The sequence below is a fragment of the Phragmites australis genome, chromosome 2 (genome assembly GCF_958298935.1).
Source record: "Phragmites australis chromosome 2, lpPhrAust1.1, whole genome shotgun sequence".
Lineage (NCBI taxonomy): Eukaryota > Viridiplantae > Streptophyta > Magnoliopsida > Poales > Poaceae > Phragmites > Phragmites australis.
The window spans coordinates 34,031,926-34,044,281 of NC_084922.1; the positions used below are offsets into that span (position 1 = coordinate 34,031,926).

General features: G+C 44.0%; 2 protein-coding genes across 5 annotated transcripts; both read right to left on the bottom strand.

Moving 5' to 3' along the window:
- Window positions 1–1,217: 1,217 nt before the first annotated feature.
- Window positions 1,218–3,617, bottom strand: LOC133905910 (transcription factor-like protein DPB). Its single transcript, XM_062347716.1, has 5 exons — window positions 3,593–3,617; window positions 1,941–2,023; window positions 1,713–1,853; window positions 1,566–1,634; window positions 1,218–1,452 (listed from the first exon to the last, which is right to left on the bottom strand). The coding sequence occupies exons 1-5, from the start codon at window positions 3,615–3,617 to the stop codon at window positions 1,396–1,398; spliced, it is 375 nt and encodes a 124-aa protein (XP_062203700.1). The 3' UTR covers window positions 1,218–1,395.
- A 2,706-nt stretch (window positions 3,618–6,323) lies between these two features.
- LOC133908476 (heavy metal-associated isoprenylated plant protein 2-like) lies at window positions 6,324–12,264 on the bottom strand. Of its 4 annotated transcripts, none has more exons than XM_062350517.1 (5): window positions 8,270–8,330; window positions 8,041–8,183; window positions 7,348–7,450; window positions 7,169–7,241; window positions 6,324–7,079 (listed from the first exon to the last, which is right to left on the bottom strand). In XM_062350517.1, exons 3-5 carry the CDS (start codon window positions 7,351–7,353, stop codon window positions 6,703–6,705), a joined length of 456 nt encoding a protein of 151 aa, XP_062206501.1. In that variant the 5' UTR covers window positions 7,354–7,450; window positions 8,041–8,183; window positions 8,270–8,330; the 3' UTR covers window positions 6,324–6,702. The 4 variants fall into 4 exon arrangements, with proteins under 4 accessions (XP_062206501.1, XP_062206502.1, XP_062206499.1 ...); XM_062350518.1 differs by having other exon boundaries at window positions 8,087–8,183; window positions 8,270–8,291; XM_062350515.1 differs by lacking the exon at window positions 8,270–8,330 and adding an exon at window positions 11,964–12,264 and having other exon boundaries at window positions 7,348–8,183.
- Between the last annotated feature and the right edge of the window lie 92 nt (window positions 12,265–12,356).

A 12,356-nucleotide genomic window follows, 5' to 3' on the forward strand; every position in this document is an offset into this window, starting at 1 on the left:
TTATGTGTCCGTTGATTGTGTTCCAGTTAAATGGAAGGGAAATGGATAGATTAACAAGAATGTTTCCTAGTTCAAACAAAAATCTGGATCCTGAAACAAACAATCTACCCAGAGGACTCAAAAGTCACGAGGCTGCTCAGACAGGAGGCATTGCTGCGAACTTCCTATGAAACCCATGCGTTCGAAATGGGGCGTTAAAGTGAGACCCGCACATTCACTGCAGCAAAACACCATGATGATCAAGAAAGCTTGTACACAAGCTTTCGAATTGGAAATATTATTGAGTTTACACACAGCGTCATATATAAGATTAATCTGTCTCAGACCTACTAACCCTCTAGGTACAAAAAAGAGGCAAAATTTGCAGGTCAAAACTTCATAAACCTGAGAGGCTGGCCTAGAGACTAGGTCAAGTTTTCATATTATATATCAATATACATAGCTGTGCAAGAGAACTGCCAAACTGGTTGTACCAGTTTTGTCACTTCCAATTGAATTTATCAGGTTCTTGGGCCTCTAATGAAGAATGGCGACTCCAGTCTTTACGCTGTTTCGGGTGATCCCATCAAGGATTGAGACATCATCATGCAAGGTGAATGGTGTACTGACAAGGGAGTTGAAGACATTTGGTTAGGAGCCAGACCAGCTAATCTGCAGACAAAATCAATCTGGAAGGCAAGTAGTTGCAAACAGAGATACCCATTGAAGTCGAGACGCACAAACTTTGAGTCTTCTGAAATCTCAATTTCAATCCTTGCTTTTCTGGATGTCTGCTAAAAGATAAATGTTACCAGTTACTAGAGTACCCACGATGATCCCTGACACCTCCTATCAGCATCATATGAATCACTTGTACATGTTTCTTTTCTTTACAAGTTACAACTTTTGTTACGCCAAGATTAGTATATTATTATGTTACATCGTAAGATATTCCTAGCAAGACATTGGGCTATTTGTAATATCTAAAGTAGTGACTACTCACTAGCACTTGTTATGATATGCAATTCCAAGTAGATAGCTGGTGGGGCCTTAGCGCCACATGCACAGGAATGTTCATTGAGCAACAAATAGTCCATCTAAGTCAACCATAGTTGATTGAATATTTGAAATACGCACAAGGTCAATCTAGGTACTGCTAGATGTTATAGCTGAGTTGCAAGTAACTGGACTGTAACTATTTTCCACAGTTGCAGATCAAAGAAAAATACCTTGACCAGTAAGAATGGAAGGCAGATGCATGCGAGCAAACCGCTCGCTAGCAAGGCGCACGGGCGCGATCTTATAGGTCCGGAGTTCGACCTCCGGATGTGCACCCGCATTTAAGGTCTCTAATGTAGGCTCAGGAAGGGGATCCGGTTGTAAAAAAAGAATATAAGGTGGATACCATTGGCACTCTCATGCTGACCTCCGTAGTACCTGCTTGCGTAACTTGATATTCTGGAGGTCATGAAACTTGAAATAGAGAAGAAAGAATCATCAGGCAATAATAACTCCAACAGCTATTTAGCAGTAAGCTACATATTATAAAAGAAATGAACAGTTATGCTAGAGTTGTAACAACTTACCTGTTTTTCAATTTCCCGTAGAAGTTTATTCTTGTTCTTTATCCTGGTGATGAGTTCTTTACGAGCTTCCTTTGAAATAGAACATGGCAGCAATCGCGTCATAATCGTGTTCAGTTGTTGTTCATCTACCTAAGCACACATACTGACCTCCAGCTTCTTTATCTTTTCATGTCTGTAATTAGAAAGGCCCATCCACTTTATCTCCTTTTTGTCTTTTGCAATAACACGAAGTGCGATTAGCACATTGAAAGCATCATACACTCTCCGCCTAATATTCTTCTCATCGAACTACAAAGAAAAGTTTTCTTTTATATCAGCATTTTTTTGGAAAGCGCACGGGCAGTCCAATTTTGTAAGAATGAAATATTAACTAACCTCTTGACCATTAAGTGTCATGGACTTAACCTCCATAAAAATTTCATCTGCAACCTGGAATTGGCAGTAACTAGATGAGGAAGCTTACAACCCAAAAAGGGGGAAGGAAATAAAATTAAATTCCAGGCCAAAATCTGTAGAAGCCATGTTATGTATCAAGAAAAAACAATATTGTACCAAACTACCAATGTACTTTATATTGGTCATTTAGGATGCCTCCCAAGCTCTCGTGAGCTTCTATGGAGTTCATAAGAAACAATACGAAGTAGAATCATGTCACCATAACCTGCATAAATGTCCTAGAGATAGCCTCCATTATGGATCATGGTCTATGGGTTTGAGGGATACACGTAACGAGAATACCTCATTATATGTTGCTCTTCCTTTGGTCTCAACTTTCTTAGAAACTGCAAAGTCAAGCCAAATGCTGATTAAACCACAGTACCAGGTCGGCAACTAAGTTTACATCATGAAAGGAAAACATATACTACAAGGGTTAAATATAAAACATCTCTATTTCACATTTTAAACCTTACAATTTTTCCATTACGCTGCCTCTTACGTCATAAAACCCGTGTAAACTGTAAACCAAAAGGGTAACTGTGGTTGGTGATGAAGAATGTTGTATATTCAACATGTGCACAAAAGGATGCCCGCATCACCCAACATAGCGTGCTCCAAATGCCACCGTGGCATCGCACTAAGAAATAGTATTTTCAGGTAATATAAACAATGTCAAACTAACAAAAAATGTCTATCTTTCGGATCGAAACCCACAGGAGGAGTACCTCATTCAGTTACATGACACCCAACATTTTCTAGCCTAAACCTTGCTTTCTATTACCTCTGATCCCTAATATAAGTCAATTTAAGATTGTCCTAAGTCAAACTTTTTTAGCTTTGATCATCAATTTCTAAAAAAACATATAAATTGATAACATAAGATTGATGTTACCAGAGTCATCATGAAAAATACTTTCAAAATATATAACTCTTTATATTTAAAATGATATATTTCTATATTACTAATCAAAGTGTTATATTGGAGACCGTGTCGATGTAGTTGTGGACTTATATTTGGGATCAAAGGAAGTATGATTCAGTCAAAGGGTAAACAAAGCAACATTCACCAGGATTTTTTTTTTTGGTAACGGTGGAGAGCATCCCCACCTGATAAATTATATATTATGCCCCCCCAAAAAAAATGAAAAACGTCACTCTAGTAAGACCAGGAAAAAAATTGTGCCCCATCGGTTCTCTCCCTACTGCTCAAGATAACACTCAAACGCCCTCTATGAAGAACACAAAGTTACAGTCTGAACCGGTTCCTGTCGCATCATACAACTACCTCAACAACGCCATCACTAGCCAAGTTATACACATGATCAACTCATGCCAACGCACAATTTAAGAGTAAAAACTCGAGCTTTCAGCAAGGCACACCGTCCCACCTATTTTGTTGTACTCGCGGAGCCCCCACCCGGTGATCCGCTACGTCCCGACCTTCGCCTTCTTTTTCTTATCACCCTCCTCCTTCGCCCTCTCGGTCGCACTGCCGTCGATGCTGTATCAACAAACCCAAAAAAATAGGCACTCGACGAAACCTCCCTCTCTCCCTCGCGTTGTCTCCACTGGCCTCGAGGGCGACGCACCTCCGCCCTCAGCTTCCTCCTCCATTGGCCTTGGCTCGGCCGCTGTCGCCACCACTGGCCGAGGGCGGCGCCAAGCCGTGACCGTCCCACCCCCTCCTCCCCTTCCTTTCCTCCTCCTCCCTCCCCCTAGGAGCCATCACGTGCTGGTCCCCGCCGGATCTCCCCTTCTGTGCGGTGGATCTACTACTTCCCAGTCATGTGTCGCCCTTCCTCTGGTCGACTCCGCCACGTGGCTGCTTGCTCCAGCCGCCCCTGTCATGTGTCTCCCTTCCTTCCGCCGGCTCCGCCATGTGGCTACTTGCTCTAGTCGAATCCGCGATGTTGTTTGCCGGATCTATTGCTTCCCTGCCGGATCCACATGGTGGCGCGCCATGTCTCCCGGCTCTGCTTGCGGTCGGGCTACTACTGGTCCCGACCGGGCCTCCGACCAGCCATGGCACAGCGTGTTGGGGCCGGCTGGCTATAGGCTAGCCAGCTCTCCTTTTGGCTGGTGGCTGCCGCCAGTGCCCCCGGATGGGCTGTCTGTGGCCCTCGGTGCGCCATGTGGTGGCCTACCGTTGTTGAAGACGACATTGGCGCTGCCTTGTAGTCTTGCCATACGCTGTTGCGGGCTGGGGTTTTGCCCCTGTTCGCCTCTTGCTGGTGGCATCGCCTGGGCCTCGTGCTTTTGTGCTGAGTGTCGTTGTTCTACCCTTGCAGGTGTATGGTATGGTTGACCTATCGAGCCTCTGAGATCATTGGTTTGTACCGTGGTAGGGGGAATTATGGGCGAAACCTCTGGCTGGCTCTATGCCATTGCCGACGGTGGTGACGCCTGCGAGCGTCATTACCTCCCTGGAGGCGCCGTGTCAAAGCTTCCCCTGATATTTCTTCAGGTGAAAACCCTGTTTAACTTGCTGAACGAGCGACAACGATTCCATTACCGCTTCCTTCCTAAAGGTGTCATTTTGGAGAATCCCTCTGTGTTCTGTTTTACATCTGGCAGCACTATTCACAGGGCGCACCTCCATCCATTGTGGTCTGACCCCTTCGTTCTCATGTTCGGCCAGACTTCCCGTCACCTTTCGGCGCTTCGCATCTGTGGTTGTGCTTTGACGTCCCAAGACCCCGTCTTAGCTTCTGGTTTGGTGGTCAAGCGTGTGAGCAGGGCTCTGCCATTTGAGTTGTTAGGTTGTTCTGGTCGAGGTGCTAACTGGGCAAGGTTGCTTGTTGGGTAGCATTGTTTAGTGTGGGTTCTGTTTGGTTGATCAAGTGTGCCGTTTGGGCCTTCTCTGTGTGTTTGGCGGGTTGTATGTTGCTAAGCCTCAGTCGTCCAATTGTTAGGGGGTTTTGGATTTCTTTCTTTGTTTTGCGTGTGAGTTGGGCTTCGTGGGTTGTATTATTGTACCTGTTAAGGTTTTTGGGTTCGATTTCCCTTATAAACTGTGTCACTTTTCTTCTTAATACAATGACGCGTAACTTTTCTATATATTCGAGAAAAAAAAACAAAAGAGAAACCCTCACTTGAAGGGTAACACAAAGATTTGGTGGACGAATCAGAAGTGCGGGTCAGGATGGTTAGTACCGTCAGGGGAGCAAAGGGAGCCTAGCACCCTCGTGAATGCACAGGCTAGTTAAGTCGGCTGTCATCGCAGCATCGCCGCAAGGGGGAGCCATTGCCGCTCAATGTCCTGTGAAAGAGTAAGTGAGTAAAGTGCTCTCTTTTTTTCTCTCTAAGATGAGTTAAAGTGGATTTTAGCAGGCGAGGACGTGAGCTGCCACGCCCTTGAGCGACACCAAAAGGACACGTACAGTCGCCGGCCAAATCATGCACTTGATTATGTTGTACTATTATGTTCTTCTTTTCTTTGAAATGCAGTACTGATTTATCTTCTATTCATAAATACATGTCATTTTGATAAAATACAGTCTTTAATGTATAGTTTTGATTATTATTTTTTATTAAAATATATTTATAAAATTTATTAAAAATTTTATATTATAAAAATATTTTTCAAGACAAATCTATAAACATGATTTTAAGATTTTTAAGTAAATATTTTAAAAGCTATTATTAGTTAAATTTTTATAATTTTAATCTAATATTTTTTAAGACAATATGTATTTATGACTCGAGGGAATACCTCTAAGAGTCTCTCCTCTCCTTATCACCTTTAGCCAGATTCTCCCCCAAATAAATTATTGCTGTTAAAAAATAGCTACTATTTTGTGTACTCGGTGGAATGGCCGAATGTTCTATCCAGCCATCACGGGCTGTATTTGTATATTAGCATTTATTATTTTTCTAAAAGCATTAATAGTATTTATTCTTGAGCAAGATATAGAAACATATATACACTAGCTCAAACTGCTGCAGGATGAATTGTTTATCTCAAACAGACGAGCACATGTTAGACTCAAATTTCTTATAGTAAATTACGCAAAATTACATAATTATTGGCAAAATATAAAAAAATACAAGTCATTTATTTTACTCAGTGGGAACACTTGAATATACGGCTAGCTACGTACACATTATGATGGACTATATTTGTGTACAAGTCTTAACTCTGACTTGCACACCCAAAGTAAAGTCTCGCAATCCCTTGCCATCACAAAGGACACATAAACAGACGCAGCTCCCTCGTTGTGTAATCAGCCATACTAACTCATGCTTGCCAAGAAAATCATCGTGTTTGTACAATACGTTAGTAGTAGTAGGTGGCTTCCCGTTCAGATTTTGCACAAATAGTTTCTAAAGGAAGACTATGCACATAGTGAAATTCTTGAGTCATTTCCGTGACAAATTGGAAAATTTTATTCAACTTAATCAGTTCACGTAAGTACAGCGCGTTCAAGCTGTACTTACATGCATTGATTAAGCAACTGATTTACATCCGCAACTTGTCGAGAAAAAAGTCCAATGCCTATCATTCTTGCTTAACTTGGAATTTCTTGTGAGAAGCATCTTATTTCTGATCATTCGACTGAATATTTCTCAAAGCATCTTTTCATTCAATTAAACCAATCGAGGTTTAGACTTGAAACTGGAATTCCTGGAAGCGTGGCTTTTCAGCAGCAGCAGCAGTAAATTGCATACATGGCTGCTGGTCGCCATGATCATCTTCTTCTCAGACGATGGTGCAGGGGCCGGGTTGGTCGTCGACGGCGATGTAGTACGGCTGGCACGGCTGAGGGAACAGCTTGGGGCACGGCGGGCACGGCGGGCACGGCTGACACGGCTGACACGGCGGGGGGCACAGTTGGGCGCACTTCTTCTTCTTCTCCTCCTCCTCCTCCTTCTTCTTCTTCTCCTCTGCTTCCTTCTTCTTCTTCGCTTCCTCGTCCTTCTTCTTCTTCTCCTCAGCCTCCTTCTTCTCGTCTGTCACCGAGATCACCTTCGCCGGGTGCTTCTTCTTGCGCAGCTTCTCCACGACCACCACCACGTCCACGTCCCCCACCACCGTCAACGTGGACTTCTCCTCGTCGAACGTCAGTGACTTGATCCCTGGTATATCATCACACAAATGGTGGCGAAATGACCGAGAAAAATACTTGCAGACAGAGACTGGACATCGCTAGGAAGAAAGACAACACCTTGAACTTCTGAGGTGAGCCCCAGGACGCAGGTTTTGCACTTCTCGCATGTGATGGCCACTTGAAGCACTATCTGACGCAGGGCAACAGCGAATGATTAACCAATAAAAGTTCACATGGAAGGGAAGATCGAATTAAGAACATACAAATGATATATAAATGCAATTCTAAATCCTGACCTTCATCGTCGCGGTGATCAATTGGAGCTCTGTATGTGTCTCTGATAGGCTCTTCCGAAGGCCTCTCTTCTTCTATGGCTAGCTTTATACAAATACGAGGGTCCTAGGTGATGATTACACAGCTTGGACTTCGTCAATGGCCATATACAAACACGTCCCAAGTAATATTCCCTTAAGAATAATCGAGACCAATTTACAATAATTGAAATATCAAGCAAGTCAAGTAGTAACTAGTAGGTGCAGCTCACATATAAGAGACGCAGTCGTTCAAATTATTTTGAAGCACTATGGAGTTACGCAGATACATTGATATATCTGAATCTCCCAATCACAGGAGATGGCATACCATTTCACTGAATCTCCCAATCACAGGAGATGGCATACCGTTTCAACTATCGAGATTCGGGGAGGAAAATGCGCGGCAAGTTGGTACTGGAACAGCTAATTCAAAGTATATATATAATCCCAAACTAACCAAAGCATGGCTGGATATGATGGATCCATGTTCGGTTATGCGTGCTCGAGCTTCTTGTCTAAATGTTTATGGAAATGGTCGTAGCTGTTGCATGTTTGACGAGTACTAATAGATGCTAGCTAGTCTTCTTTATCAGCGATAAACTAACGAAGACAATAAGTTGAGTGGGGTGGCAACTCGGAAATGTCATCAACTAATAATTACTAAACAAGTAGTACCGGTATATCTGTAGGTTTTTGTATCAGTGGGATGTCGCTGATGAACCTGCCGGGAGTTGTAATTGTCGGAGTTGTTGCTCTCGTCTCATCCCTGGAAGTAGTACTGGCAAAATTTCAGATGCTTTGTGCACCAGCTCTTGAAACTGAAGAAAGTAATTAAAATGCCACACTCGATTTTAACATTAAACCGAATATATATATATATATATATTAGAATCAAGTTACATACCCATAGTGATATAGTGAACAATAAATATAGTCTTCAATTTTCTAGGTAACTTCACTGGCAATCAACGAAGAACACACTCTATAACACGTCATCCTCTATGAAGTCTCCAAAATCTTCATCGACTAAGCAACATTATTTATGTATACAAGTGTGAGTACATGAAACACTCAGTAAGTGTAAAAAAGTATGACATGAGGGTTTAAGACAATAAATGATTGACTTTAGTTTACTACAACTAAGACATTCTAACTTGGGACTTAAGAAAACATATTTACTATGTGTGACAACAAGACTTTAAAAGATACAGCTTATCGGATTCCATCTGACTACCAAATTCACAAGGTATTCCTTACCTAACTACCAACTCATCGGGTCACCACCACCCGAATACCTAAAACCATCATCCAAGCTTCTCACTGATCATGAAGAAGTCTAAGCTGCTCTTTTGATCGTGAGCATGACTGATTAATCAATTTTATTTCCCTGCAGAGATTGTGCAATTTTACCCATAAGTCATGATTCTTGTGTTGTTTCACACTTCCGGGGTGTAGAACCGGGATCTCACTACAAGGACTTTACAAAGCGTCTTCTAATCTATATACACTCACTAAGGTTTTGCCACTAACAGAGATTCCATCCACTGCAGAGCTCCCTCTTGTGCCACTCAACAGCCAACTGGTGTGTACATAGTTAGACGAACAACTAATTATTCAGCCAAATCGTACCTATATTAGCCTTGTGGTTGTACTATCGAGCCAAGTTATATACTTCACAAACCAGTCCTTATGATCTAAAGCAGGTACTCGCACATTACCCAACCTGCTTAGATCACTATGATCCATATTGCTACAAAAGATTACATAATTCGGTTCATGTTACATAGATAGTTAATCAGGTTATTAAGTAACATACATATATCCAAGACAACGGAGCTACGTAAGTCTATCTATGACACCCCAACTCCAACACATGTGACAAGGATAATCTAGAAAGTACTGGTAAACTGTAAACATAGTATTCATACTGACAAGCATGCAATTAAACAAATAGAGGACACACTTTCCTACAATGAGATCAATGCGATTAAGGACATTTGCCTTTAACAGTTCGTTGCTCATAAATATTGAAAGTCTGCTCTTCTAAGCTCACACACTGCTCATCTCCTATTGCATTCACAAACACTAGAAACAAGTAAACACAAACAACTAAAAACAGTATATCAAACCATATCAAAAGGCTAAGATAAGCTTACTAACAGAAAGCACATGTCACTACGATCGCGTGAGCGTAAGAATCGTCTAAAGCGGAACTATAACAGAAAAGTTATAAGGGTTTCAAGCTACAGGGGTCTTTCTGTAAAATATTATGAACCCTTTGTTAAAATTAGCCTTATATGTAAATATAAAAGGTCATAGCCTTATATGTAAATAAATAAAACTACAAGGGGCTAAAAGTAAAAAATCAATTAATCAGGGTATTGATGTAAAAACAACAAAGTTAGAGATTATTTGTAACAAAACAGTAAGTCTAGGGGTGTAAATATAAAATTAGAAAAGGCTAAGGGCTTTAATGTAAAAATAATAATTGATAGTATTTTTTAAAATAGAAAAATCTAGCTATCTAATTACAAAGTTACCTAATTAAAAATTAACAAACAAATTTTAATTATAAAACCCTAATTGTGACGTCAGCACGCTGACTAGACTTGGTGGTTGACGTGTCCAACACATGGGCGAGACGTGTCGACACGTGGTGCTGATGTGGACTCGCCACGTTGGACAAAACGGCGATGTAGCGCGATGATGTGGCACAGTGGCAGGGTGACTGGGCTACATCTATTTAAATCACGCATGTTGATCTTGCATCTTGCGAATCTGATCTAATCACGTGAACGGGTATGCGATCGTCTAATTCTAGCCGCGCATAAAAGATCGAACGGTGGGAGGGTGGGGCTACCTTGGCTCCAGTTGTTCAACGGCGACAACTTCTGCGGTGGTTGATCGTTGAAGAGCGAAGACGGGTTACGCGACTCAGTTGATGACGGTGAGCGGCAAAAGAGGAAGCAGGGGTGATTGAGACTTTGTTTGATGTGGTTACGGACGTTAGGGAAGATCGAGGAGGCTCGACGACAACGGAGCTTCAACGGTGAGCTTTGGCGACCTTTGGAGCTCCATACGGTGGTGGAACCTCAACGACGAAAGACGGACGATGACCATATAAGGATGGCAAACGATGTCGTGAGCTCGGGCGACGTTAAGGGAGGCTAGAGTGGCACAACGACGACGCGAGGACTCTCTGGTGGAGGAAAATCCGACGAAATTTGGGAGCTTGAACACGGTGGAGTGCAAAGAGGTCTGAGAAGATTTTACAATTACACGAGGGTGGAAGGCTAGGGATGACGGTGGAGCCCATATATCAGAGGGAGGGAGGTGAGGATCGTGAAGACGGTTAGCATATGGAGAACGGGCGTTACAGAAAAGATATGAAATACAACTAGCGCGCCTTGTTCGGTTGTTTGCCAAACATTTTAGTACTACATTTCGAAGGAATTCATAGTAAAAGGAACATTTTTAGTATTGAGCACCTAGCGGCCTAGCGTACCTTTCTGTTCACGGAAAAAGGGCGCTAGATGTGTTCAATCTCTTTTGATCACTCAACTGCAATTTGTGTGAGAACACCAATTTGAATCTGTTCGTTCCGACCTTACTTGCGCGTATGATTATCAGTGGGAGTCGGACTACCGCTGAATAAAAGAGTGGCGTACCAGCCGGCAGTCGGCGGCCGGTAGCCTAAAGACGCAACAAATTAAGCTGCAAAACCAGCCTGCCAACGTAACACGGTAGCAGCTGAGGTGCACTGGTGGGAGTAGTCGCCATCACGTTCAGTCGCTGCTGCTCAGTGCTCACTGATTAAATCCAATCCACCGGCTGCTTGGTGGACTTAATTGCTTTGTTTATTGTTGCCAAGCAACTTTCGCCGCGGGACGGCGGTGCCGAACAGCGGCCCTCCACCGGTTCTTCTGAAAAAGTCATGGCGAGGGGTCGGTGGTCACCCGTGCCAAATCGAAAGGTCGCAAGCCATGGAGAAGAAGACCACCTATGCTCTGGCTCTGACTGGCCTCGGACGGATTCGCCAATCACACATATCGATCCGTCGTCAGTCGCGCAAGTCGTGCAAATGCACCACGAGACTCTCCAATCTCCATCCAGAATATCGTTTACATTACGCACAGGGCATGCAAATTGAAGGGTGCGGTAGGTGTGAACTGGACTGTTTACAGATGCATGTACTCAACTACTCATAGTTCACAACGTAACGCGCCAGGATGGATTCCACGACCGAGCTAGCCACATCATTTTCTTGCTTCTCACTAATAACGAGGTGACGCCTTTCATAGTTACAACTGCAACTGGCAATGATCGATCACGAGACGACCGACGATCTCCGCGCTCCGGCCGGCCCTCTCGCTCGCTCGGTCCGCGGTATCCGTGGCGCCGGTCGGTCAGGCAACGAACCCGAGGAAGCTGCACGCGTCAAGAACAAGAGGACGGCTCGTGTGAAAAACCACACGCGAAAGGGGGAGAGGAGGGGAGGGAAATTCACGTGACGCGGCACGAGAGCGCGAGATCAACCGGCTCGCGCGGCGCGGGGGGGGGGGGGGGGGGCGCACGGGCACGGCGCGCGCGGTACGCACCTGATGGGGCGCGCGACGGCGTGGCGCGGCGCCAAGAGCGCGCGGAGGAAGAGGGTGGCGCCGTGGAGGAGCACCACCACGCTGCTGCACCCGACCAGCAGAAGCTCCAGCATGCTTGCTTCCTTGCTTGCCCGGCTGGCTCCGGGTCGCGCGTGGTCTTTAACAGCGGGTGCGGTTGATGAAGGTTTCTTGGAAGCAGACCAAATGGTCCGGGAGGTTTCGTGCTGTCTCTACGTCTGCTTGTTTAACGGAGGGATTAAGAAAGAGAACAGGGACGGTGAGAGATAGGGAAAGCCTCCTTTTTTTCTTTCCTTTTTCTTCTTGACGTTGTCTGTGATGCTGGTGCTTTTCTCTCGTTGTTTGGACGGGGCCAGGTCCATGCGTAAACAAACA

Bases quoted from the DNA above. Each gene is read 5' to 3' on its own strand.
- LOC133905910 (XM_062347716.1), bottom strand. From the start codon at position 3,617: ATGGAGGAGGAAGCTGAGGGCGGAG. The intron at 2,024-3,592 runs GTGCGTCGCCCT...TTGGGTTGTAAG, and splicing joins GGAGGAAGCTGAGGGCGGAG to CTTCCTCATCTAGTTACTGC. The intron at 1,453-1,565 runs GTAAGTTGTTAC...CTCTATTTCAAG, and splicing joins TACGGGAAATTGAAAAACAG to TTTCATGACCTCCAGAATAT.
- LOC133908476 (XM_062350515.1), bottom strand. The intron at 7,080-7,168 runs GTGTTGTCTTTC...ATGATATACCAG, and splicing joins GCTCACCTCAGAAGTTCAAG to GGATCAAGTCACTGACGTTC.